A 25840-nucleotide genomic window follows, 5' to 3' on the forward strand; every position below is an offset into this window, starting at 1 on the left:
GGAATTCATTGCCAGAAGATGTGGTTATGGCAGTTAGTGTAAGTGGGTTTAAAAAAGGTTTGAATATGTTCCTAGAGGAAAAATCCATAAACTGCTATCTACTAGATAAGGGAGCCCTGACCGACGTGCCGCAAATGCACAGGAGAGAGCAGCTCTACCGCGCATGCGAGCACGTCGGTCAGAGCGTGCCTGTTAAAATTGGTACTGGAGGAGCAGTAGCAGTGGCCCGAAGAGCAGGAGCGGCGCGGCCCGAAGAGCAGGAGTGGCGGCGGCCCGAAGAGCAGGAGCGGCGACTGCGGCCCGAAGAGCTGGAGCAGCGGCGGCACCCCGAAGAGCAGGAGCAGCGACGGCGGCCCAAAGAGCAGGAGCGGCAGCCCGAAGAGCTGGAGCGGCAGGAGCGGCGGCGGCGGCCCGAAGAGCAGGAGCGGCAGCGCCCCGAAGAGCAGGAGCGGCAGGAGCGGCGGCACCCCGAAGAGCAGGAGCGGCGGCGGCCCGAAGAGCTGGAGCGGCGGCGGCCCGAAGAGCAGGAGCGGCAGCGCCCCGAAGAGAGGAGCGGCAGGAGCGGCAGCGCCCCGAAGAGCAGGAGCGGCAGGAGCGGCGGCACCCCGAAGAGCAGGAGCGGCGGCGGCCCGAAGAGCTGGAGCGGCGGCGGCCCGAAGAGCAGGAGCGGCAGCGCCCCGAAGAGAGGAGCGGCAGGAGCGGCGGCGCCCCGAAGAGCAGGAGCGGCGGCGGCCCGAAGAGCAGGAGCGGCGGCGCCCCGAAGAGAGGAGCGGCAGGAGCGGCGGCGCCCCGAAGAGCAGGAGCGGCGGCGGCCCGAAGAGCAGGAGCGGCAGGAGCGGCGGCGCCCCGAAGAGCAGGAGCGGCGGCGGCCCGAAGAGCAGGAGCGGCAGGAGCGGCGGTGGCGGCCCGAAGAGCAGGAGCGGCAGCGCCCCGAAGAGAGGAGCGGCAGGAGCGGCGGCGCCCCGAAGAGCAGGAGCGGCGGCGGCCCGAAGAGCAGGAGCGGCAGGAGCGGCGGCGCCCCGAAGAGCAGGAGCGGCGGCGGCCCGAAGAGCAGGAGCGGCAGGAGCGGCGGCGGCGGCCCGAAGAGCAGGAGCGGCAGCGCCCCGAAGAGAGGAGCGGCAGGAGCGGCGGCGCCCCGAAGAGCAGGAGCGGCGGCGGCCCGAAGAGCAGGAGCGGCGGCGCCCCGAAGAGAGGAGCGGCAGGAGCGGCGGCGCCCCGAAGAGCAGGAGCGGCGGCGGCCCGAAGAGCAGGAGCGGCAGGAGCGGCGGCGCCCCGAAGAGCAGGAGCGGCGGCGGCCCGAAGAGCAGGAGCGGCAGGAGAGGCGGTGGCGGCCCGAAGAGCAGGAGCGGCGGCGTGCGCACAAGGGAGGGAGGGACGAATGGAAGGACACCCCCCCCGGAGATCTTCCGGGGGGGGGAGAGGGGGAGAGAGAGGAGTGACTGAGGGAGGAGTGAGGGAGGGGGAGGGGGAGAGGGGAGTGACAGGGGAGGGGGAGAGGGGAGTGACTGAGGGGAGAGGGGAGTGACAGGGGAGGGGGGAGAGAGGAGTGACAGGGGAGGGGAGAGAGGAGTGACTGAGGGGAGGGGGGAGAGATGAGTGACTGAGGGGAGGAGGGAGGGAGGGGGGAGAGAAAGGAGTGACTGAGGGGAGAGGGGAGGGGGGGGAGTGACTGAGGGGAGGTGGGAGGGAGAATGAGGGGGAAGGAAATGAACCAAAAAAAATGTTAATGTAGCCAACGGCTAGTTAATTAATAAGCAATAGTAGCTTGAGATTTATTTAATCTTTGGGTACTTGCGACTTGGATTGGCCACTGTTGGAAACAAGATATGCTTATGTTTGTCTTGTAATGGCTCCTGCAGCTGTCTCCTGACCCAGCATGGCATATCTTATGTTCTTATGTAAAATAGCTCATTATCTTTTATCACAGGAAAAACGTATGCATGCAAACTGCTTTGCAGCGGTATTAACACAACTAACATCTTAAGAGGTTTTGCATTAAACCATTTTAAAATTAATGAACTACTTTGCATGCATTCAACTTGCTATGCAGTTCCAGTTGACCCAGGTTTGAAGACCAGATCTAGAAATCGAACCGGGGACCTTTTGCATGACAGTGCATAGGATGCTGCTAGCGGTCAGCTCTGTTGTATAAAATCAGTGCTTAACATATGTTAACACACCTTAGTAAATGGGCCTTATGAAGAAAAGGTGCCCAGTGACAGGCAAATAAGGAGAATACTGAACTGACTTCAAGGACAGCAACAGAGGATGGGGGGAAAAAACAAGGAGGGAGGTAACCTCAGCCTTATAAAATAATTTATAATGTGCTCTGCTAAGTTACAGATTCAGTCATTTCAGAAAAAGCTTGTGTATAGGATGATTGTGCATTAAATACACATGTGAGAATGGCTGAGCCAAAATTACTAAAAGTAAATAATTCGTCTGTGGTCCTTAGACATACTTTCTTTTTGTTACCGTTGTGTATTCTTTTTGCTTAATGTGCTGTAAGCCTCCCTTTCTTTTTGCTCTTCTTCCTGGTTGGGAATATTCAAATGCCCCAGAGTACAGCAGCAGCAGCAGGAAGTCTGGTTTCCATTGGAGACAGTAAACACATTGAGAAATCATGTTGTTCTGTTCTCGGAAGTATTTTTTGAGCTCCGCTAAGAATGAAAACCTACCTCACCATGACTGTGTGCTCACTATTGTCTGACAGCGGTTTCCCAGAGACCGAGATGCATTCTCAGGACCTTCAGTAACAGAAAAGCTCACTGTGGAGGGGGGGGGTGTTTATACAATAGCAGTGTTTCTGCACTGCACACTCTTCAGTACCGGGTGTGCACATGGCTGGTGGAAGGAAAGCTTTAATTTTAAAATAAGCCTTTATCCGCTGTGGAACCAAGGGCTCTGCAAAAGCCACTCCCTGCTCCCCCCCCCCCGGTGTCTTAGGGAGTATTTGTGGGACGAAGAGAGGAGAAAAGCCAGGGCTTTGGAAGGGTGAAGGATGGGGAGTAGACCAGCCTCTTTCCGGAGAATCACCTCTGCGGGATACCGTCTGCCGCAGCCTGACACACCATCCTCGAAGCTGGCCTCAGTCTCTTCTCCTTATTTCAGCCAAGCCCAAGGGAGAGCAGCCCAGCCCCTGCCTGCAGCCCAGGAGAAGAAGGGGCCTCATGGGGGCGACGCCGTCCAGCAGGATCGTCTCTGGAGAGAGTTCATGGAGGCTGAGTGGAGGGGCTGCAAGCGTTGGTGAGTACCTCCGTCTTTCCCCCACCTCTCTGCCGGTGGCATTTGCCTTGTTCCCATACTGAGGCACTGCAGCCATAGTTTCATTCTTGGAAGCGTGAAGCAAGGAATGAATAAAATGAGTTTGGTTTCAAAGCAAGATGCTTGCAAAGTCTTGGAGCGGAAGGGGAGGTTTGAATAATCAGATTTAAACTGGGATAGGCTGCAAATTGGTTTTCATAAACCAGAGTTATTTGCATCTTGGCACAAATTTCTATATTCACCCAGTTCATACTTTGGGACCAGGTTCAGGTGTGAATCTTCATATATTTACATGTAAGTCTTTCTTCAAAAATGTGCCTACATATAAACATGAAACCAGTGCGATTCAAACCAGGTACAAGCTGATTATCTAAGTAAATATTCACATGAAACCAGGTCAGTGGAGACCCCTGCCCCTGTTTTGACCTTCTCTTGAACTGTGGCCCCCATTTTTCCCTGAAAGAAGAAGCGACAGCAAAGCAGGGCCCACTAATGATTGACCACTGCCACAGTCACTACTCTTTCTGGCCTAAACATTTTTTCCATAAACACAAAGCAGTCAATTTTCATAGTGGCTATGCCGCAAATTTAACCACATTTTCAGCCATACCCTAAATCTAGCCTTGTGAAGTTTTCCTGGTTAGGTTTAGGTCAGTGCTGATGCAGCTTTGGTTAGCCTCTTAAACTTAACTGGCTGGTGCTAATATCGGCACTAACCAGCTAAGTCATAAACATAGCCCAGCAATGCCTCTGGCATTGCCCATTTGTTTTGGCTAAGTCACATTTAGTCAGCTAAATTTAGAACTTTGGTGGGGGAGGGGGGAAATTTTTAATTGGCTAATTCCCAAAATTAGCAAGCTAAACTTTTCAAAAATTTACCCCAGAATGGAAGAAATGCTGTAGAACACGGGTTCCCAACCTTTCAGGGAACGTGGACCCCCCTTTCAGCCTCAAACATTTTTTACACTTCTCTTTAATTTTTGCGTACTGTAACAGAAGAAATAAACGATTTACAATCCAGAATCATTCATAATATATAAAACAATATTAAATAATGCTTACTGATCTAAACTTAATACATAGGGAGGGCAATTTCCAAAACTATTTAAAAATTGCCCTCATAATTTAAGGCATGCAATTTTACTGAAGCTTTTTTGTCATTTTTTTTATTATGTATGTTTTATCATGCGTGTTTTATTATTATGTTTTATTGAATTTATCATTTTGAATGTACAATTGTTAACTGCCTCAAACCACTTTTAGTGATGGTGTAGGATAAAAATGATGCATAAATAAATAAATAATTAAAGGAAGTGCAAAGTACATGCATGAAAGTGTGCACGAGGATTTCAAAATTAAATCCTTGCATGTACTTTCTCTACCTGCTCCATTTTTCCCCCTCAGGTAAAAGTCTGTCTGATATTCACAGCACAAATAATTTTTAACCTCGGTGGCAGGGAATAAGTAATTTTCAAAAGGGCATTTTTACATTGGTAACCAGGAGGGCCAAATTCAAAAACATTTAGCCAGCTAACTCAAAAGTTAGATATGGATATTTGGGCACATAGCTGGCTAAAAAGTTAGGTGGCTAGAATTCACCTTTAAGACAACCAGCTATATTCAATAGTGTGACTGCACTGTTGAATATACCTCCAGTGTTAGCCTGATAAGTTTATCTAGTTAACTTTGCTAGCCAGACTGTGTCTAAATAATGGACTTCCAAGTATTTACCCACATAAAAAGTTCAGAAACTTACCCTCCCTGCAAATTGACCTTTTCTTTTATACTTTATTCTTACATTATACAACAAGTGATAGTCACAAAATTTATATTTCAGAAAAAGCAAAACACTAGCCTACATTTCAAAGGGAAGCAGGCTTATGAGATCTCCATGTCTGTGTCCCCCCTACATAATTTTTGTATTGAATGTCACATCCACATCTGGCTGTTGTGTGTTCCTCCCTCCTCGATCTCTAGCAACCATCTCTCCCTTCTTCCATCCTGAACCATGGTGGTTGCCTCTCTCTACCTCTAGTCCAGCATGATTCCTGGGGGGTCCTCTCTTTCTCTCCCTCAGTTTGTGGTGGCCCCCTCTCCCTGATAGTCTGCCATCTATTCTTACTCCCCTTAATCAGGTCAATCGTAGGGTCCTGTCTACCTCTTTATCCTCCTTCATTCCTGTTTCCTTCCTTCTCTGCTCTAACGTTCTTGTATTCCTTCTGGCAGACTCCCTGGGATGGTCTCCCAGAGCCCAGGTTGGGAACCTCTGCTGTAGCACATCTGCTTATGTTTGTCTTGTAATGGCTCCTGCAGCTGTCTCCTGCTCGCACCAGCTGCTTGGTTGCAGTCTGCCAGTAGCAGTGCAATTCTGCATAGAACTTCTTAACTATAATTAATTGCTCTGCTTGAGATAAGCCCCTGATTTTTAAAGACAAAAAACAAACTTTAAGAAATGAATTACTTCCAACCCTCTTATTTTTAAAGGTTTCTACACATTTCTTAGCACATAATTTTAAAAAATCTCCATGTTGTCATCCCCAAAACCTGTGTTTCACACAGTATATGGGTTACAGTTAGGCATATGCTTCCATCTGCAAACGACATAGAAATACCAGCAATATTTTTCATGTTATGTCGTCTGTGTTGATTCAGATGCCAAGCATTTTCTTTTTTTTTTTAATTTGGCTAAGTCTAAGGACACCATCTCTGAATCCCCGTGCCTGTACTTTTTTTTAAAAATCTGTTGGGCTCTATGTCCAGGGGCCATCCCCCCACCCAATCTTCATAAATAAAGTGACTCTAAGGGTACATCCCACCCTTTGGGTACCTCCTACCAATACTCCCTTTGATCCCCCTGCCCAGAGCCTCCTTGGCTGAGCCAGAAGCAGGAATCCCCCTTACCTACTTCTATTTCAGCATCCGTCACTGGAATGACAAAGCTATGCTTGCCACCGAGTCCTTGGGCCCTATACTACACTACACTGGATAGCCAGCAAGCTTGCTACACTAGGCTATCCAGTGTAGTGTAAGCGCCCGAGATTACTGTGGCTAGTGTAGCTGTGACTTATCAACAATGGATGCCAAGCCAGATGCAGGTAAGGGGAGAAGACCTTGGGCTTCCTAAATCTGCTGTTGAGACTCCATAGGGAGTTCAGTTTTCATGATATCCACAATGAAACTGCACAAAACAGATGTGCACATATTAAGTATATCTCCTTCCCCCATCTGGACAGAGACATTGGGACTCTCAGGGATTGCCACAGGCAATAGCAGAACCCATACATCCTGGGTCCTTCTTTTATGGAAGAGGAGTGGAGGGAAGAATCTTTTTCAAGGCCTTATAGCTCTTATTCAACACGACTTTGCTGGATAAGTAGTGGCTTATCTGGCTAAGTGGCTGTTGCTGAATATCCGGCTATGTTCAGTGGCCTCCACTTATTCAGCTAAGAAGTTAGTCAGATATCCAGTGGATGAGTAGTGGGTGCATCAGGGCAGTTTTCATAAGTTAATTGGATACGTTAAGATCTGCCACAGAGCAGGTCTAACTTATCAGAAATAACTTATCCAACTAAGTAGCAATATTTGAAGGGTTTTCAGCAGCACAGCCGTGTTGTTGAATATCCCAGGAAAGTTAGCCGGATAAATCTTATCCGGATAACTTACCTAAATGTTTTGCATTGAATATCTACCTTTTAGAGTTTTTCTTCTCTTCTGGGACTCTTCTGCATGCCAGTCCAGAAATATTCAGAAAAATCACCAAAATATACACAGTAGCTGTTGTTCAAAATTATGTCTATTTTAGGCACTTATGGTTGCAAACAAAATCCACAAAAGCACACTATTGTCCAGTGCACCAAACAGTTCAGAAAAACAAGTCAAAAATATAAATGAATAACTCAATCTCTCACATTAGCAAAATTCTGCACACCCTGGACAGGTAATATCTCTTGGGAAGGAACCTTCCTCTCTGGAATTTCCCCTGGTGCCTGTTCTGGATGCAGCTCTCTTTTCTTCTTTGTGTATCTTGCAATCTGTTGCGGAAGCGCTAGGGAGCGGTCCTGATTCAGAGGAGAGTATGTGCCCTTGGGCCATGGCACAACCCCAGAGGAATTCTGAAGAAGTGCCGAGGCAGGCAAGACGTGTCCGAGCATGGGCGGACAGGCTGAAGGCCAGGGGCCCTGACCTCTGCCGAACCCGAATGCACCAGAAGAGACCCAACAACGCAATGCTGGTTTCTGGGGTAGCCCTCCATCCACTCGATAGCCCTTTCAGACCCGCCGAATGGGAATGGCAGGTGCGACAGGATGGACAGAGGTTGAGGACAGGTGATGATACTGGAATAAGGACGAAACATAGGCACTAGGAGACTTGGATGAGACAAAGACACTTGGAGACTTGGACGAGACTTAGGTAGGGCTAGAGCTCAGGATGAAAGAGGGATCCAGACAGCACTCAAAGCAGGATCCAGCCGGAACTGGGGCTTCAGTGACCGGGCATAGACACCAGGCTAGATGCGGAATTACACACACGCTGGCCATCTAGAAGCGGAATCCAGCGAGAGGGCTAGGATTAGACCCGGAACCAGGAACATCCAAAGAAAGGAGCCGGAGGGAACTAAGACATCTGGAGATTGAACATCTGAAGTCAGGAACATGAGGAACATCTGAAGACAGGATGGACGAGGACGCGGGATCTGACGAGAGACCAGGAACCATGAACGAAGACAAGGGAGCTCCCACAAAGAACAGAGAGCCTTGAAGAAGCAAAGATGGACCTCGGAGCCTCCTGGAAAGAAGAGCTGGAACAGACAAAGATTCCAGGAGTGGACTGGCTCCTTGCAAAGGCGACGAAGGACTGATGAAGGGCCCTTTTATAGGGCTGAAAAAGAGATGTCTGGATGATGTCATCAGGTGGGGCCGCGGGGCCTTTTCCGCCATGGGCCCTTTAAATACTCAGGAAAGGAGGGGCGGCGCACCTAGAGATAGGCAGGACCAGGGACAGTGGCGGTGGCATCCATGCCGCGAAGGTAAGGCTGGAGGCAGCACTAGACCGCGAAACAGGACCCACACGAAGGTGGCTCAACGCCGCAAAGATGGATGGCGGCGGCGGCCCTGCTTGCCGCCAGGAAAAGCAGTTCGGCGGCGACCCCCACCACAGGGAAGCATGGCTGCGGCAGCCCTACCCACCACACAGAGAGAGGACAGCGGCAGCGGCCCCGGAGAATGGCATCAGTGGCCTCCGGGCCGCAAAGGTGAGAGGCTGCTTGTGGCTAGGCCCGCGAGCAGCATCGCAACACAATCTCTCAGCAGGTGAGTCTCTGGCTGATTTCTTTTTTCAGTCAGCAATTCTCCCTAAACTCCCACCAAGAACTATCCTCCTTTTTTCTCCAAACTTCTCCAAGTTCTCTTTTTTGATAGATAGAAATATTGATTTAAACCTCCTTTTCCTGATACTACATATTGTCATGCAACTTTCAGGAATTCACTCTGGAATCCCAAGACCTGTTCACCACTCCTGGGGACCCAGGCACCTTGGCCTTGTGCCTCAGCCACCTCCTCAGGATAGGAACATGTCTTCTTCAAGCACCCCTCTGTTGAGAGAGGGCCCAACTCCAGGTCCTCTTGTCGAGGGAAAGTCCCACACCAGCACTCTTCTGTAAAGAGGTAGTACCTGCAGACTGCAAACTGCAGAATAAATCTCAGGACTGACGTCTCAGTACTGCCCCTGCACTCACTTAGACAAAGGAGTTTTGTTAAATGTAAGACACCTCCTACTGATAAGTATCAAACTTCTCTTAACATTCCAACTGTAGCCTGATATCACTCGCAGGTGCAGGGTCTGTTAAGACCACTGGCTCTGCACTATCCAGAAGCAACTTCACTAGTATTTGTATTTGTATTTATTAAGATTTCTTAATCGCTCATGCACAAGCCCTGAGTGATTTATCAAATAAACATACATAATAACACCATTAAATAAAACACAACATAACAGACAAAATATAAGCACAATCATTCCCAAGGTCCAACTTGGGAACTAGGATCTTAGAGTTAGGGCATCATTTTATATGAATGCTTGGTTCATCAGAAAAAATCTTAATACTGTTTTAAATATTTTAGCACACTCCATTTGTCTCAAGGCTGCAGGTATGGTATTCCACATGGCAGTCTCATGTTACTGATAGTCTCACTGCTCGTACTGTAGGTACGTCAAGAAGACCCTTTTCTTGTGATCTGAGGTTCCTAGTAGATTGATATATCCATAGCAGAAAATTGATCCAAGGCAAAGAAGAAATGCTAATACGTTTATGGATGAGAAGCAATATCTTGGATTGAACCCTGAAGTGAACGGGTAACTATTGAAGATGTTGGAGGGTCAATGTGAGGTGGTCAGTGTGCTTAGTACCAGTGACCAACTGAACTGTAGAATTGAGAAGTAATTGAAGAGGTTTAAAGGCCAAATCAGGGAACCCAAGATAGATTGCGTTACAATAATCCAAAGTAGGCAGCACTGATGCTTGAACAACTAACTTAAAATTGTCTGGTTCTAATAGATTCTTTGGGCCATGGAGGACTCTGAAGAAACCACTTCTAGTTACAGTCTTTATGTGATGGTTAAACAACAGTTTGTATCAATCCAAACACCAAGACTTTTGTCATGCAACGAGATAGGAAAATTAAGGTTGTTCAAGACTATGTTGGGAGGAACATTAATACTATTAGAGCGCTGGATAACTAAGAACTCTATTTTTGCATCATTTAGAGAAAGTTTATTGTGCTGCAGCCATTGTTTGATGTGCTGCAACCATTGTTTGATGGCTGTCAAACAGAAAGCAATTGAGCTCACTGTATCAGTCTAGGTGGTGCTCATTTTGACAAAAAATTGACAAAAAAGTAAGGGAGAGATATGGTGGTCCCCTTAGATGGAATATCCAGTGTATGCAAATGTATCTCATGCATCTTCATTGGGGATATCCTGTAAACCTGAGTGGCTGTGGAGTGCCCAGGGTGAGTATGGGAAGCCTAGGGAGTTCGAGGGGATCAGGAATGGGTGTGTTCCTGGAGTCCAGAATCAGTTTTTTAAGAAGATTGGGCTGGGGATAGAGATGGAAGGCCCAGGTCTGATGTATTGTTTTTTAAAAGACAAGTTTTTCCGCAATGGTCCTACGTTCTTAAATGCCCCTTGAACTCCTCGATCATCTTACGGTCCAACTGACTCCCTCCCAGGTTTCCTTCTTCGGATATTTTTTAAAGGTTTTTATTATGAGTTTTTGCCAGCTTCTTTTCAAATTCTCTCTGAGTCTTTTTGGTTAAAATACCGTAGTCTCTTTCAATTCACCTTTTAACCAAGCTGGCAGTTGTTTGGCCTTCCACCTTTCTTAGTGCGTGGAATACATCTGGATTGTGCCTCTAGTATGGTATTTCAAACAAGGTCTATGCCTGTTGTACACTCTTAACCTTTGTAGCTGCATCTTTCAGTTTTTTTCTATGTTCCTCATTTTATCAAAGTATCCCGTTTATTTATAGTCCCTGTGGGATGACCAAGCAACTTTCTTAGGCTAGAAGCAGAAACCATGCTGAATCCAGCCTTTTCTTAACAAATTATTGCTTTATTCACACTTCTCAGCATACAATCAAAGTAGAGAAGCAAATACTCTGCCAAATTGGTTAGCTTCTCTTATTTCTCTTAACATTTCATCATCTGTCTTATTTTGGCCATGTGCACAGTGGTATACTCCTCTCTGTTTGGAAGCTCTAATTCTCCTGTTTTGTTAGTATCCTTCGAAGATACCTCCCTCCAAACCATGCGCTTCTGAGTGACTGTCAGCTTTCCCCCTTTTTCTAGTTTAAAAGCTGTTCTATCATCTTTATAAAGGTTAGTACCAGTAGCCTGGTTCCACTCTGTTTCAGGTGGAGCCCGTCCTTTTGGAAAGTGCGCCTCCTTCCCCAAACAGTTGGTTAGTTCCTTACAAAACTGAATCCCATTTCCCTCATCTCAACCAAGAATTGAAACTCTGGAGCTCTGCCTGCCTCTAGGGACCTGCATATGGATCAGAGATCATTTCAGAGAATGCTACTCTAGAGGCTCTGGATTTCAATTTTCTACCTAAAAGACTAAATTTGGATATCATAATCTACCTCCTACATCTTCCTATGCCATTGGTGCCCACATGTACCATGACAGTGGGCTCCTCCCCAGCACTGTTTAAAATCCTATCTAGGTGATGAGTGACGTATGCCACATTCTCACTAGGCAGGTAAGTTACTAGACGATCCTCACATCCACAAGCCACCCGGCTATCTTCATTTCTAATAACTGGATCACCAACTATGATGGTAGATCAAACTCTTCCCCCCTGGACAGTAGCCCTGGAAGACTCAACATCAGTGTGAGAGGAAAATGCATCAACTGGAGAGCAGGTCATTGCTACATGATCACTTCCTGCTAGACCAGGGTGATACTGTCTGACCAAGTGACCTTCCTCGTTCAAAGCAGCACCAGGGCTGCCAGACTGAAGTTGGGACATAGCTACTCTGTCCTTGAAGGTCTCCTCTATATACCTCTCTGTCTGTCTCAGCTCCTCTAGGTCTGCCACTCTAGCCTCCAATGATCAGACTCGTTCTCTCAGAGCCAAGAGCTAAGTGCACCGGGTTCACACATACAACCTCTCAGCAATGGGTAAAAAATCATACATGTAGCACTCAATGCAAAAGACAATAAGGTCCCTCTCTTGCTGCTGGACTGCTGCCTTCATCTTAATTTTGTTGAGTTCTTAGTTAAGGTTGCTGAGGGAGTAGTAATGTGTAAATTAGAGTTTTTTAATTTATTGGTGTATTCCCTAGTAATCTGACACTGACCTGCAAGAGGATAATTAAACTCTTGATAAGGGCTGAGCAATCCTGTTTTAGGTAAAAGTCTAATTGATTATTAATGTGAAAGTGTCTCTTGCCTATAAATCAAAGGATGAGCTGGGGGGTGGGGTGGGAGTGGGATGGAAAGGAGGGAAAGACAGACACTAGAATTATCCACCTTAGGCTTGGTTTTTATTAGGGATGTGAATCGGGCTTCAGACGATTGAAAATATCGTATGATATTTTCAAAATCGTCAGAAATCGGGGGCTCCCCCAAAACGATAGGAAAACCCCATGATATTGTTCGTGGGGGTTCTCTTATCGTTTTGGGGGAGGGCGGGAAAAACGGCACACAAAAATAACCCCTAAACCCACCCCAACCCTTTAAAACTAATCCCTTAGCTTCCCCCACCCTCCCGACCCCCCCCCAAAAAAACATTTTACAGGTACCTGGTGGTCCAGTGGAGGTCCCGGGAGCGATCTCCCGCTCTCGGACCGTCGGCTGTCACTAATCAAAATGGCACCGATGGCCCTTTGCCCTTACCATGTGACAGGGTATCCGTGCCATTGGCCGGCCCCTGTCACATGGTAGGAGCACTGGATGGCCCACACCATTTTTAAAGATGGCGCCGGCCATCCAGTGCTCCTGCCATGTGACAGGGGCCAGCCAATGGCACAGATACCCTGTCACATGGTAAGGGCAAAAGCCATCGGCACCATTTTGATTAGTGACAGCCGACGGTCCGAGAGCGGGAGATCGCTCCCGGGACCTCCACTGGACCACCAGGTACCTGTAAAATGTTTTTTGGGGGGGTCGGGAGGGTGGGGGAAGCTAAGGGATTAGTTTTAAAGGGTCGGGGTGGGTTTTTTGTTTATCGGCTCGAGCACAGCCGATAAACAAAACTGCAATCGGGCCGGACGAAAAAAAACCCCACAATGTGAATTGGAACCGGAATCCGAACCGATTCTGGTTCCGATTCACATTTCTAGTTTTTATTAGGCTCACTAAGGAATATAGCCCGCTATTTCACCTCCCCCTCAAAATTTTTAAGTCCTAAAATTTCCCAAAACAATACTCACCAATCCGCTTCAGCCACAAGCAAGTTGATCTTTTTCTCTCAATGTTACCATAGGAGACACTATAAAAGAACTTACCTAGCTCCCTGGTCTTCTCTTTTAATCAAAAGGCACTCACAAACACACTAGTAGACAACTTACCTAGCTCCCTGGTCTTCTTTTTTACTCAAAAGGCACTCACATACAGGCCGATACAGTACAGCTTTCCCCCTTGTTCTAGTTTAAAAGCTGTTAACCGGCATTTGGACACACGTTTTAGATGCGCTAGCTTTACCTCTTATTCAGTAAGGGGTAATAGCACGTCAAAAACGTGCGTCCAACCCCCCCGAGACTAATAGCGCCCGCAACATGCAAATGCATGTTGATGGCCCTATTAGTCATTTCCGCGCGATACAGTAAGTAAAATGTGCAGCCAAGCCGCACATTTTACTTTAAGAAATTAGCGCCTACCCAAAGGTAGGTGTTAATTTCTGCCGGCGCCGGGGACATTTTTACTGCTTTTCTGTGCACCCTCCGACTTAATATCATGGCGAAATTAAGTCGGAGGCCCCAAAAGTTAAAAATAAAAAAAAAATTTTAAATGGGCCCACGGCTTGCGGGTTGAAAACCGGACGCTCAATTTTGATGGCGTCCGGTTTCCGAACCCGTGCCTGTCAGCAGGTTTGAGAATCGACGCCAGTAAAATTGAATGTCGGCTGTCAAACTCACTGACAGCCGCCTCTTCCATCAAAAAAGAGGTGCTAGGGACGAACTAGTGTCCCTAGCGCCTCTTTTTACCATGGGCCCTAATTTAAATAAATTAAGTTACTGAATTGCACGCACAGGAGAGTGGCCTGGGCGCTCTCCCGCTCTCCCACATGGTTTACTGAATCGACCTGTAAGACACTACAAAAGAATTTACCTAGCACCCTGGTCATCTTTCTTTCTTACTTTTTTTAAATAGGTGCACACACACGCACTAAAATAAATTACTTTTCCTGGCTTTTAGTTAAGGCGCACACACTTGAAGTTAGTTTACCCCACAATTTCACCTCTCCTTAAACTTAAGTCCCAAAATTATCCAGCTAGCAATACTTACCAATCCTTTTCAGCCGCCAGCAAAATCTTCCTAACCTCTAAATACTCCCTCAGGAATTCTCCCCTCCTGCTATTCCCCTTCTTTTTCTGTATCTCTGGTTTAATTAATCCTCTCTGCTTGTCCTCTTTTTTTCATGGTTCTTTCTAACTGTCCTTCTCTTTTAACTTTTCTTGTCTTCCTGTCATTACTACACCTTTTAAATTCTTTCCTCTATCTCTGAGTGTTTATCTGTAATCTCTTCCCTCTCAAGCTGGTCACCTTTTCTCTTGCCCCAGCCCAGCTTGTCTCAGTCCCCCCCTTCTTTTTTCCACCAACCCAGCCTATTCCTCCATCTCTCTCTTTCTCTGTCAATCAGCCCAGTTCACCCTATCCCGCTATATTTCTCCCTCCCACCCCGGCCAAACCTGTTCTTCTACTTTTCTCCTTCCTTTCTTCTCACCAGCCTAATTAATTTCTCCCTGCTTCTACTCCATCATGCTTCCTTCCATTTTGTCCACTGCAACTACCTGCCTCTTTCTTTCCCTCTTGCATTCCTTTCTCTCTCTCTCTCTCTCCTGAGTCCCCTTCCCCTCTCTCCTGCATCCTCCCATCCTCCATCTCTGTGCTACTTAGTTGTTTAATGTTGTGCTGTATTCTGCTAGCAGTCGATCGTGCTTCTGTGGTGCCAGCAGCCAGGTTTCTTTAGCCCCACTAGTGCAACACAGAACTACTCAAACTTAATACCTGAGCTGTGGAAGCATGCCTGCACGAGGGCAGGGAGCAAACATTCATGGGGGAGGGGAGAATAGGAGAGAGAATACTGGGGATATTAGGAGATAAGAGAGAGAAAGGAGGAACTTGGGAGAAAGGAATGATAGAGCTCTGGAACTAGGAAGGGATAGAGAGAACCAAATGGAGGAAAAGTTAAGGGAAAAGAGAACATCAAAACTAGAAAGGCAGGAGAGAGAGCAACAGAGAAAAGAAAAAGAAGAGGAGCTGTCATGACTTGCAGCAGGCAGGGGTTTTTTTTCTGTCCATTGTCTGATTGTGCAACACTTTATTACCTATGGGTGATGATTGATTCTTGATTTAGTTTTATTGTATTTTTTGGAGTATTAAAAGTCATGTGGCTTTATTGGTGTTGGGCATAATGATCTTTTTCTAGGAAACCATCCCCCCCTCAATCCTAGGCCCCACCTTATCGGATCCAAAATATAAAGAAAACAATAATGGGAATCATGTAAGGTTTATTATACAAGTTCACCATATTCATTACTTATGCTGTGTAGCTAGTCAGATAACCCTGAACAGAATAATGACTTCCCATCTAAGATGTATATTATCTGAAGTTCAATTACTTGAGAAGTCTTTAGTATAGCATCCCTCTGTGCCACCAGGACCCTCTTTGGTTCTCAGCATTTCCTGTTGTCTTCTTCCTGGTTTGAGCTTCTGTGCTGGTGGTTTTATACCTGGTCATCATGGGCAGAGCTTAGCTTGTCATTGTTGGTATCTAGATCATGACTGGCTATGTTTTTGATTGCTAGGCAGCTCGGGCCAGTTCATACTATCTTATGGCCACTCCTAGATTTGTAATTGCCTTGTCTGATTCCAGGGGACACTCTTGGTCAGTGCCTCAGGCAACTGTACTTACATCCGCTTTATGTGTTCTCCCCCCACTCACTCATTTGTGGTTTTTTTAAGTTTCTGCTGCACTCAATGGAATAGGAAGCTTGTGGTTACATTAGAAACAGCACAAAGCAGAGCAGAGAGGGGGAAACCCCCCCAAATTATTCTGAGTTTAAATCTCTGTCCTCTTATTTGACCTGATAAAACACTGACCACTGCTGACCATTTACAGTGTTATGGCTATTTGCTCTCCTATTTGTATGATATTATATTTTCAATCTTTTCATTTTTATTTCTTTTGTTTGTTTGTTCTGCCATGCAACCTGTGTGTAATACTGCCATCTCTTGACTTGTGGCAGTATCAGTCACTCAGGTCTCTTAGAAAGACTCTATAGGTCATAGAAATTACATTTATTTTTATTTATTTTATTTAATTATTTGCATTTATTAGCCACCTATACTGAGGCCCGCAGCGGCTCACAGAGAAACATACACAATAAACTGGTACAACATAGCTAACAATCACTCCTCTCATCTAGCATACTGAAATAAATAAATATGTGGTCACTTTCATTTCACCCCACTGGGTGTTTCCCCCTTACCTGCACTTCTTAATTTAAAAGTATGCTTTTTCCTATTGGTTCCCTCTGAACGCAGGGTGCCCCCTCTCTCTGCCAGAGAGAAGTGCATAAAGCTACACACCTCACCCCTTATCTCTGTATCCTAATAGAAGCATTATACTTTCTTGCAGCGATATTTGAACCAGAAGTTATAACAAAAAGACTCAGTTATTGTCTGGGCAGTATTCTTGATTTCATCTCAACATTTACAGTAATTTTTCTGGTTTTCTTCAATTACTCTGGAAATAAACATTTGGAAAATTAAGAAGATGGTCTTCCTACATAACTGAAGCCAAAAACGGAGTTTAGCTACTTGTCAAACAGCAATGTGCTGCATTCAGACAAGATACTATTTGCATATGGTTTTTATATTTGAATGTGGTATTATTATGATATATTATATGAAGTTTATATATGAACGTGTTGTATGTGGGTTTTCTATTACTCTTCACCACCTTGAACTGGTAAAGGAAAGGCAGTTTATATGGTAAATAAAACTTGATTTGAATTTGTTCTGCTGGAGAAACAGAAGTGGCTGCACCTAAGATTCCCTATGATTGACCCTATTGAACGGCAGACTGCCTTGGTCCCCTTGTCAACCCTCTTTTCTTCCCATTCTGTTTCAAAGATACAGAGTTCAGTAAGGGGTAGATTTTATAAAGTTGCGCACGTGCGAACAAGAGTACGCGGGATTTCAATAGATACGCGTGCAGCCGCATGTATCCATTAAAATCCGGGGTCGGCGCGCACAAGGCTGCCCAAAATCGGCAGCCTGTGTGCACCGAGCCGCGCAGCCTGCCTCCATTCCCTCTAAGGCCACTCTGAAATTGGAGCCGCCTCGGAGGAAACTTTCCTTCGGCCTCCCCCCACCTTCCCCTACCTAACCCACCCTTCCCGGCCCTATCTACACACCCCTACCTTTGTTGTGAAAGTTACGCCTGCTCAAGGCAGGCATAACTTGCGTGCACCGGGCCAGCTGCTGGCGCACCAAGTTCCAGTCCAGAGGCCACGCCCCCGGAATGCCCCCGGGCCGGAACCACACCCGCGGCCCCGCTCCGGGCGATGCGCCGGCCGCGTCATGCCCCCGATGACGTGCCGGTTGCGACACGCCCCCCGACATGTCCCCTCAGGAAAGCCCCGGGACGTACGCTCATCCCAGGGCTTTGCGCGTGCCAGAAGCCTATGCAAGATAGGCTCGGCGTGCGCAGGGGGGGGTTTGGGGTAGGTTTTCGGGGGTTAAGCACATATTGTACGCGCGTAACCCTCTGAAAATCTACCCCTAAGTGTTCCTCAACAACACATTATGGGGTAGATTTTAAAAGGGTTAAGCGCATAAGTTATGTGCGTAACCCTTTTAAAACCCCCCTGCACGCGCCGAGTCTATTTTGCATAGGCTCGGCGGTGCGCGCAAACCCCGGGACACACGTAAGTGCCGGGGCTTCGCTAGGGGGTGTGTTGGGGCGGTGCAATGTTCGGGGCGTTCCGGGGGCGTGTCGGGGGCATGGTCCCGGCCCGGAGGCGTTCCGGGAGTGCGGCCGAGGCCTCCGGAACAGCCCCCAGGTCGGGTGATGGCGCGTCAGCAGCCCGCTGGCGCAGACAAAACTTTGCCGACAAAGGTAGGGGGGGTGTAGATAGGGCTGGGGGGGGTGGGTTATGTAGGGGAAGGGAGGGGAAGGTGGGAGGAGGCCGAAGGAAAGTTCCCTCCGAGGCCGCTCGATTTCGGCGCGCGCAAGTTGCACAAATGTGCACCCCCTTGCGCAAACCAACCCCGGATTTTATAAGATATGGGGTAGATTTTCAAACCGCGCGATTTGGCCTACTTTTGCTGGCGCATCAGGCGCAAGCAAAAGTACGCTGGATTTTAGCAGATACGCGCGGAGCCGCGCATATCTGCTAAAATCCGGGATCGGCGTGTGCAAGGCTATGGATTCTGTATAGCCGGCGCGCGCCGAGCCACGCAGCCTACCTCCGTTCCCTCCGAGGCCGCTCCGAAATCGGAGCGGCCTCGGAGGGAACTTTCTTTTGCCCTCCCCTCACCTTCCCCTCCCTAACCCACCCGCCCGGCCCTGTCTAAACCCCATCCTTACCTTTGTCGGGGGATTTACGCCTCCCTCCGGGAGGCGTAAATCCCCGCGCGCCAGCGGGCCACTAGCGCGCCGGGACGCGACCTGGGGGCGGGTCCGGAGGGTGCGGCCACGCCCCCGGACCGCCCCGGGCCGGAGCCACGCTCCCGGGCCCGCCCCCGGAACGCTCCCAACACGCCCCGAAAACGCCACGCGGTTCGGGCCCTCCCCCGACACGCCCCCGACACGCCCCCCTCAGAAAACCCCGGGACTTACGCGAGTCCCGGGGCTCTGCGCGCGCCGGTAGGCCTATGTAAAATAGGCTCACCGGCGCGCAGGGCCCTGCTCGCCTAAATCCGCCCGGATTTGGGCGGATTTAGGCGAGCAGGGCTCTTAAAATCCGCCCCTATGCGCGGCTATGCGCATATCTTATAAAATCCGACGTACTTTTGTTTGCGCCTGGTGCGCAAACAAAAGTACGCACGGGCGCACTTTTAGAAAATCTACCCCTATAAGAGCAAGAGCTCTTGTGACTGTGCTGAGGAAAACAGGTTTGCTCTTTCTGTCTCTCCAAAGTTCTTGATGATATGATCTATAGGTGGAACTGCATAGCAGCTGCCACTGCCTGTAGGTCTTGATTTACTCTTGGTCACCGCCTCAGACACTCTTGGTCAGTGCCTCAGGCACTCCCACACTAAATTGCAGCATCACACAGAAAGATGAGGCATGACACTGCAAGCCGGGTAGGCCCATACTACTGATTTAATAGCAGCCTCAAAATTCTGTGTAGCCCGTTTTTGATAGGTGTCCTGAATACAGTAATACATAATGTCCCGGGGTCACAGCTAACTCTCTGTTTCTACTAGTCCTAGAGCGGTGGGGTTCTTTCCAGCAGGGGGTAGAATAAACCTCCAAGGCCCAAAGTTCACAGGGGGAACAGCCTTTCAATTTCTTTCACACAGGTGTATTCACAGTTGTGTTGTTCTGGCTTTAGGGTCACCCTCAACTCTCAAAAGTCACTGGACATGCTTGTGAGGTATTTCAATAAAAATTTACTGCAATCAAAAATAGACATCACAAAAATAGACGTCACAAAAATCTTCTCCAATTCCTGAGACAACCCCTGCCAGACCAGTTGGATACTGGGCTAGGAATTTGCCTCTTCTCCCTAGTATCAGGCTATAGGCCTGATAGGGGGAATCAATCTCCTACTCCCTTAAACTAACAAAAAATGCCATAACTTCTTCTCTGTTCTGCCTGCATTTATACAGGCTGCGTGACCAATTAAAGCAACCTCACTGGAGGTGCTTGTCAGGGATGGTCTGCCACCTCTTGGCCTGAGCCAGGGACAAAAATAGATAGTGGGTCCCTAATCTGGATGGCCTTTACCCAAGTTGGGACAATTTTGTTAAAATATTACTTTACAGCAGGAATGTCAAACTGCAATTCTTGAGCCGGTCAGGTTGTCAACCTAATGAATACACATGAGCTAGATTTGCATGCATAAAGCCTCAGCCCTATGCAGTTCTATCTCATGCATATATTAGGGATATCTTGAAAGCCTGACCAGTTTGCAGCCATCAGGGAGCCCAGTTGAATATACCTGATTTACAGCTCAGTATTTCACCTTTCAAGAGCAATGCCCAGCTGAAAATATCTGCAGATCCCCGAGGATTCAAATGAATGCTTTAGAAAACAGGCAAAAATAACTGAACAGTGTCACAAGGAAGGGTATTTTAATGTAATTTCATATGAGTAATTGCATTAAAATGGAGTTAAAAATAACTGACTATTATTATGAATGCTCTTTTATCTAGGAAAGAACACTGGAGTTTTTTGAAGGATTATGACTCACTGGTAAGATTTGATCTAAATTTATTCACTGTAATCCTAAGTTATAAAGCTCTGTGGAAATATTTAATTATTCAAATCACTGAACATCAGCTGAGCATTCCCTACCTCTTATTCGGCTATCAGTGGTACCTTACAGAAGTTCACTTTGTTTTGATGGAAGGCCTATCTTTTCAATATATTTTTTTGGGAGAGGGGCGTGTCTTTTTTACATCCTCCATTTTTGAGTCTCTTTTCCCAGACACCATACTTTTGTAGCTCGCTGGAACCCTTATTGGCTCAAAGGCTGGAGACTGTTTCTTCCTATGCACACCTTTGGGACCCCTCTTTGATTGGAAGGGACGGTCAAGAAAGTGGAAACTATCTTTCCTTCCTCTCCAGGCATGAGCGCAGCACCACTACAGCGTGCCCAAGCCCAACTGGCCCCAATGGTGTATAATTTTATTGCTTTTTAATTGTTTATTTTGTAACGTTTTCTTGCTTTCTATATCGCCTTGAGCTTTTTATTAGGCAGTTAATTAAGTTAGAATAAACAAATAAACAAACATACATCTCCAGGACCAGTCCTAAAATATTATTTGTGTTGGCTGCAATTAAATTATATTGATCCTAAAATTATGAAGCAGCTACTTTGTGATATGTTAACGTATCATGGGCCCTGGAGCCACCTTTCATTACGTCTTATAAAATGACTATTCATCGATTGTCGTCGGTGCGCAAGAGAATTTATGTGGTTGCAGTGGCCCTTTCCAAAGTGCATATAATTCAATTCATTAAATTGAAGCATAGGGATGCTAAGGGATAGATTTTCAAAGGGATATGCTCGTAACCCCCGAAAACCCACCCCCTGCGCGCGCCGAGCCTATTTTGCATAGGCTCGGCAGTGCGCGCAAGCCCCGGGACGCGCGTATGTCCCGGGGGGGGTGGCGGTCCAGGGGCATTCCCGAGTCCTCCGGCACAGCAGGGATTTAGGCAGGGCTGGGGGGTGGGTTAGATAGGGGGAAGGGAAGGAAAGGTGAGGGGGAGCTAAAAAAAAGTTCCCTCCGAGGCCGCTCCGATTTCGGAGCGGCCTCGGAGGGAACGGGGAAAGCCATCGGGGCTCCCCTTGGGCTCGGCGCGCGCAAGGTACACAAGTGTGCACCCTCTTGTGCACGCCGACCCTGGATTTTATAACATGTGCGCGCGGCCCCGCGCGCACATGTTATAAAATCGGGTGTACATTTGTGCGCGCCGGGTAGCGTGCGCACAAATGTACCCCACGCGCGTAATATTAAAAATCTGCCCCTAAGTGATTTGCTTACGCTTACACAGTTAATGTGGGGGAAAGGAGCTGAGATCTCAGGGTCTGCAGCTCTGCACTCTAACCACACTTACACACTGCCAGCCCTAGGACAAAGGCTTCTTGCTGTGCTGTGGCACCAGGATTTCTCTCCTTTTGCCTCCCAGGCCTGACAACTTTTTCAGCCTGTTGTCAAATAAAAGACATTCTCCCTCAGTATACCTCTTCTTGCACAAACAGTAAAAACAGCAGAAGAACAGAGATTGCCCAGAGTCGTTCCTCGGCTAGTTATCGTATATATCTGTAGGCTTTCAGTGAGCTTCACCTTATATTCACATATAAGAAGAAATGGAGATATACCTGCCAGGCATGGAGAAGATTTAGACACGGAAATTACTTGAAAACTTGTTGGGACCAAATGTACTAGAGTTTATTCCCCATTAAGAAACTCCCTGCTGTATGTACAGGATGCATTAACAATTTCACAGATGTGAAGTTAGACATCTGAGAAAATTCTGGTTTCTTTTGTTTTTTTGTCATTCTTAGAAAGTTTCATTCAAATTCACAAGTAAGATGCATATTTATTTATTTATTTACACAGGGCAATGAAAAGATGGAACAGCCGTTACCAGAGTATGTGTCAGTGTTTTCAGACAATATTCCCAATACCTCAAACCAAAATATTGGCAGCAGACTAAACACAGACGCCGGGAAAACTCTTGTGCAAATGGATTACTTCCTCACCAACAGATACCAGAAGAGGAAACTTGGAGGAGAGCTCCTACCCTGCTAAAAATGTCAATTCCAATGGGAGCTTTACACTTCCACTAGATCTTTCTGACATTGAGATTACAGCACAGCAATCATACAATGATGGGCTCTGTCATTAAGAAAATGAAGACCGGATGTGATACAGAACTTTACTTAGTAGCCAAATACTTTTAGGAAGACCCTGCATCATTTTTGCCCAAAGATCCTGCATGAGATTTAGTTAAAAACAAAATATTGGTGACACACGGAAATTCTCAGGCAGAACACTAAGACCCTTTGGATATCTGCAATATTTGCTTTACTTGAAATGTTTTAGACTGAACTATATTATTTCTATTTATTTGGATCCTATTGTTACTTGCCTGAAGGTGATCACTTTTGGAGAAGAGAGAACACAGGGTTGAATAATTTTACTAGTGAAGTGAAGTTGTAGAGTTTGGAGTGCAGGACTGGGAATGTCAGGATGCCAGGACCCTATCCCTGCCACTATCACAGATTCTCAATGTAATCAAAATCCACTATGCCTTCTTTTTACCTCTACATTTAGAGAATATACATAACAGATTGGCTTGTACTGGAAACCAGTTTCAATACTCAGATTTAACCCCAGCAGGGAACAAGATAGTGGTTTCAGACCCTGGGAGGCAGGTGTGAATGGGAAAAACTACCTGAGGGTCCAGGGGCTGTAGTTCAGGGGGGCATATATAAAGGGTTGTAAAAGCAGCCACTGTCTGTGTCCATATGAGCAAATGAAGGAAAAGCAAGAAGGTTGAATTATAAATAGAAACCTCAGCATAGGAAACCACCCCACCCACCACCATAAACAGCAGCGGAATTATAACAGGTTCTGATGGGACTTGAAACACAGGATCCAGAGAAGTCTAACCTAATTCCACCCCACCATCATCTAAAAATATTATTCCTGCTTCCTAATAAAGAAGCATGCCATTCATACAGTGTGCAAACAGCTATTTCAGCTTGGCATGGAGCACATAAAAAGGTCATGAGGGCCTGTTTGGAAGAAAAGCACTATTAAAAAAAAAATTATTAAATGATCATTTCTTTTCAACAGTTTGCATTGCAATACACTTTTTATAGGGAGAGTCATGGAATCCTGAAGTTAGTGAATATTTGTCTAAAATTAAATGCAACTGAATAGCAAACTCTCCTTCATTTAAAGGGATCCAAGCTACTAATTCTGATAGTTTTCAAAGAGGTATATAAAAATTGTATTTCTGGTGGAGAGGCACCACAGGATATATTTAGATTTTGTTCCAAGGAATCCCAAGGAAGGGAAGCTTATTTGGAGTTGGGAGAGGGTTTTCACCCAGGAGTTAGAAAGGGATAGATACCACTGATTCTGGAGAAGCTTAAATGCAAGTCATGTACACAGCTCCACAGAAGCGAGTTGGGCCATACTTGACATCAGTGGTGCTCGAACCAGTCCTTGGGCCCTGACTAACCAGGCAAGTTGTCAGGATATCCCTGCCAAATGTGCATATGATATACTTGCATAGCATCTGGGATTGTCTGGCAGGCTTGAAGTTCTGTAATAATTTAAAAGTCCTAGCGGAAGTGCAGACACTAACATAGGGGGTCATTTATCAAAATGCGGTAAGGCGTTTTCGCATGCGTTAAGGGCTTATCGCATGCGAAAAAGCCCCATTTTCGCATGCGATAGGCCTTTAAGACATGCGAAAACGTGTTTACCGCATGCGATCGCACCATATCGTATGGTGTGATGCAAATGCAGAAACAGGGAGGAGTAGGGGCGGAGAGAGGATGCAAATGCAAAACCTGGGCGGAGAGTGGGCTGGGTTAGCCTGCCTGCGAAGAGGTATCGCAGAGCCATAACGCCAATTTTAACAACACCTCTTTCAGATGCGTTAGGCTCTGCGATAGCAGCCGGGACCATGCGGTGAGTACCTTCGCCATTTGCAATGCGGTCAGTTAGCATACACCACGCCCCTTTTGCTATCGCATGCGGTACATACCGCATTTTGATAAATCCACCCCATAGTCAGGTCTGTCTGGCAAACTGTGCAGGCAACCCAGGAGGCTGCATGTTTGAGCAATACATACTCTAGTATTGCCAGTGATGTAGATTATTATAGAGCCTTGTGTTTAGGCATGAAAAAGGTGGGAGCTGGAGGGAACTAATAGGGGATCTTGTATGCTGCTCTGTCCAAGATGGTGGCATACAGTCTTGAATAAGGAGGAATCTTGCAGGTGTCATACTCTGAGTCTGGCAGCTAGTATGTATCCTTAGCAGTATGGACAGAATAACCGGGCTGGATTATCTTTGTCTGCTGTCATCTACTATGTTATTAGAGGCAGTACATTCAAATATATTTAATGCATATTCATTAGGGATGTCCTAAACACCTGACTGGCTGAAAGGGGGCAGGAGCCCCAAGGACCAATCTGAGCATCATTGCCTTATATTCTTATAATATTTTAATGTTCCTTAATTAATATTGAGCTCAGTTCTAAAGAGTACTGCTTAACTGCCAGCAGATGGCATTCATCACTAGGCATCAGCTGTGGACAAAGGTAATTTATGGACTGAGCAGCAAATTGCAAAGGTTAAATGCATTTTCAGGTATCTTTCCTTTCTGATGCTGGGGCAAAAATATTTTGAAAAAAGGGAACCTAGTATTTTTGTTACAACTTCTGTAAAAGTTATGATTGAATACAGTATCCCCATATTCCAATTAGGCAATGTCACTAAATAGCCACTTCATTAAACTTAGTGGGCATTTATGCAAGAATTAATGACTGCTATTCACGAAAGCCATTTTGTGGAATTTTCAGTGCATAAATAGGATTTGAAGCTTGTGTATGTTAATGAGAAATTATTTATGCAAAGAAGCAATTCCATGTGGTGCACAAATTAGCATGCAATTCACTAAAGTGTTCAAATCCACACCACCACTTGTGTGTGCTTTTTTCTTCACAAAACGCTAAACCACCTTGGGAGCTCATGTTATTGGAGGAAAGCCAATTTCTCCTGCTGGGTTGACTTCAGGAAGCAGTGCTACAGAAGGGAGCAGGCTGCACTCACCTGGTTTTGCATAGCAGGGAAGTTTTCTGAAGATCATGCTGACAGATGACACAAGTCTGGTACAGGAGGTGGTAAGACAGACATGAGCAATACTGGCCCAGACAGCTGGAGCAGGAGGAGTATGGCATTAGGACAGGGAATGACTGGCCAACTAGGCAGATAACACCATGCACATACCGAGGATAAAGTGCCAAAATGGCACCTAATACCAATTAGGCAAAAATGCTGGCATAAAAAAAAATATATATAATATATATAAAACAAATCTAGAATTTCATGGCAACTTAAAAGTATTTGTTCTATGACTCAGTGACCT

The 25840-nt window shown here is 46.7% G+C and overlaps 1 protein-coding gene across 2 annotated transcripts in view; it reads left to right on the plus strand.

The window, feature by feature from the left end:
- Positions 1 to 25391, plus strand: part of C3H2orf50 (chromosome 3 C2orf50 homolog) — a 101041-nt gene extending 75650 nt beyond the window's left edge. The window contains exons 2-4 of one of the 2 annotated variants that reach the window (XM_029595900.1): positions 3112 to 3246; positions 20377 to 20416; positions 22291 to 25391. In XM_029595900.1, the coding sequence (XP_029451760.1) occupies positions 3112 to 3246; positions 20377 to 20416; positions 22291 to 22482 (367 nt within the window). In that variant the 3' untranslated portion in view covers positions 22483 to 25391. Of the gene's footprint in view, positions 1 to 2633; positions 3247 to 20376; positions 20417 to 22290 lie in introns of those variants that run through there. The other variant, XM_029595899.1, reaches the window with a different exon arrangement.
- Positions 25392 to 25840: the final 449 nt, after the last annotated feature.

The sequence above is a fragment of the Rhinatrema bivittatum genome, chromosome 3 (genome assembly GCF_901001135.1).
Source record: "Rhinatrema bivittatum chromosome 3, aRhiBiv1.1, whole genome shotgun sequence".
Classification (NCBI taxonomy): domain Eukaryota; kingdom Metazoa; phylum Chordata; class Amphibia; order Gymnophiona; family Rhinatrematidae; genus Rhinatrema; species Rhinatrema bivittatum.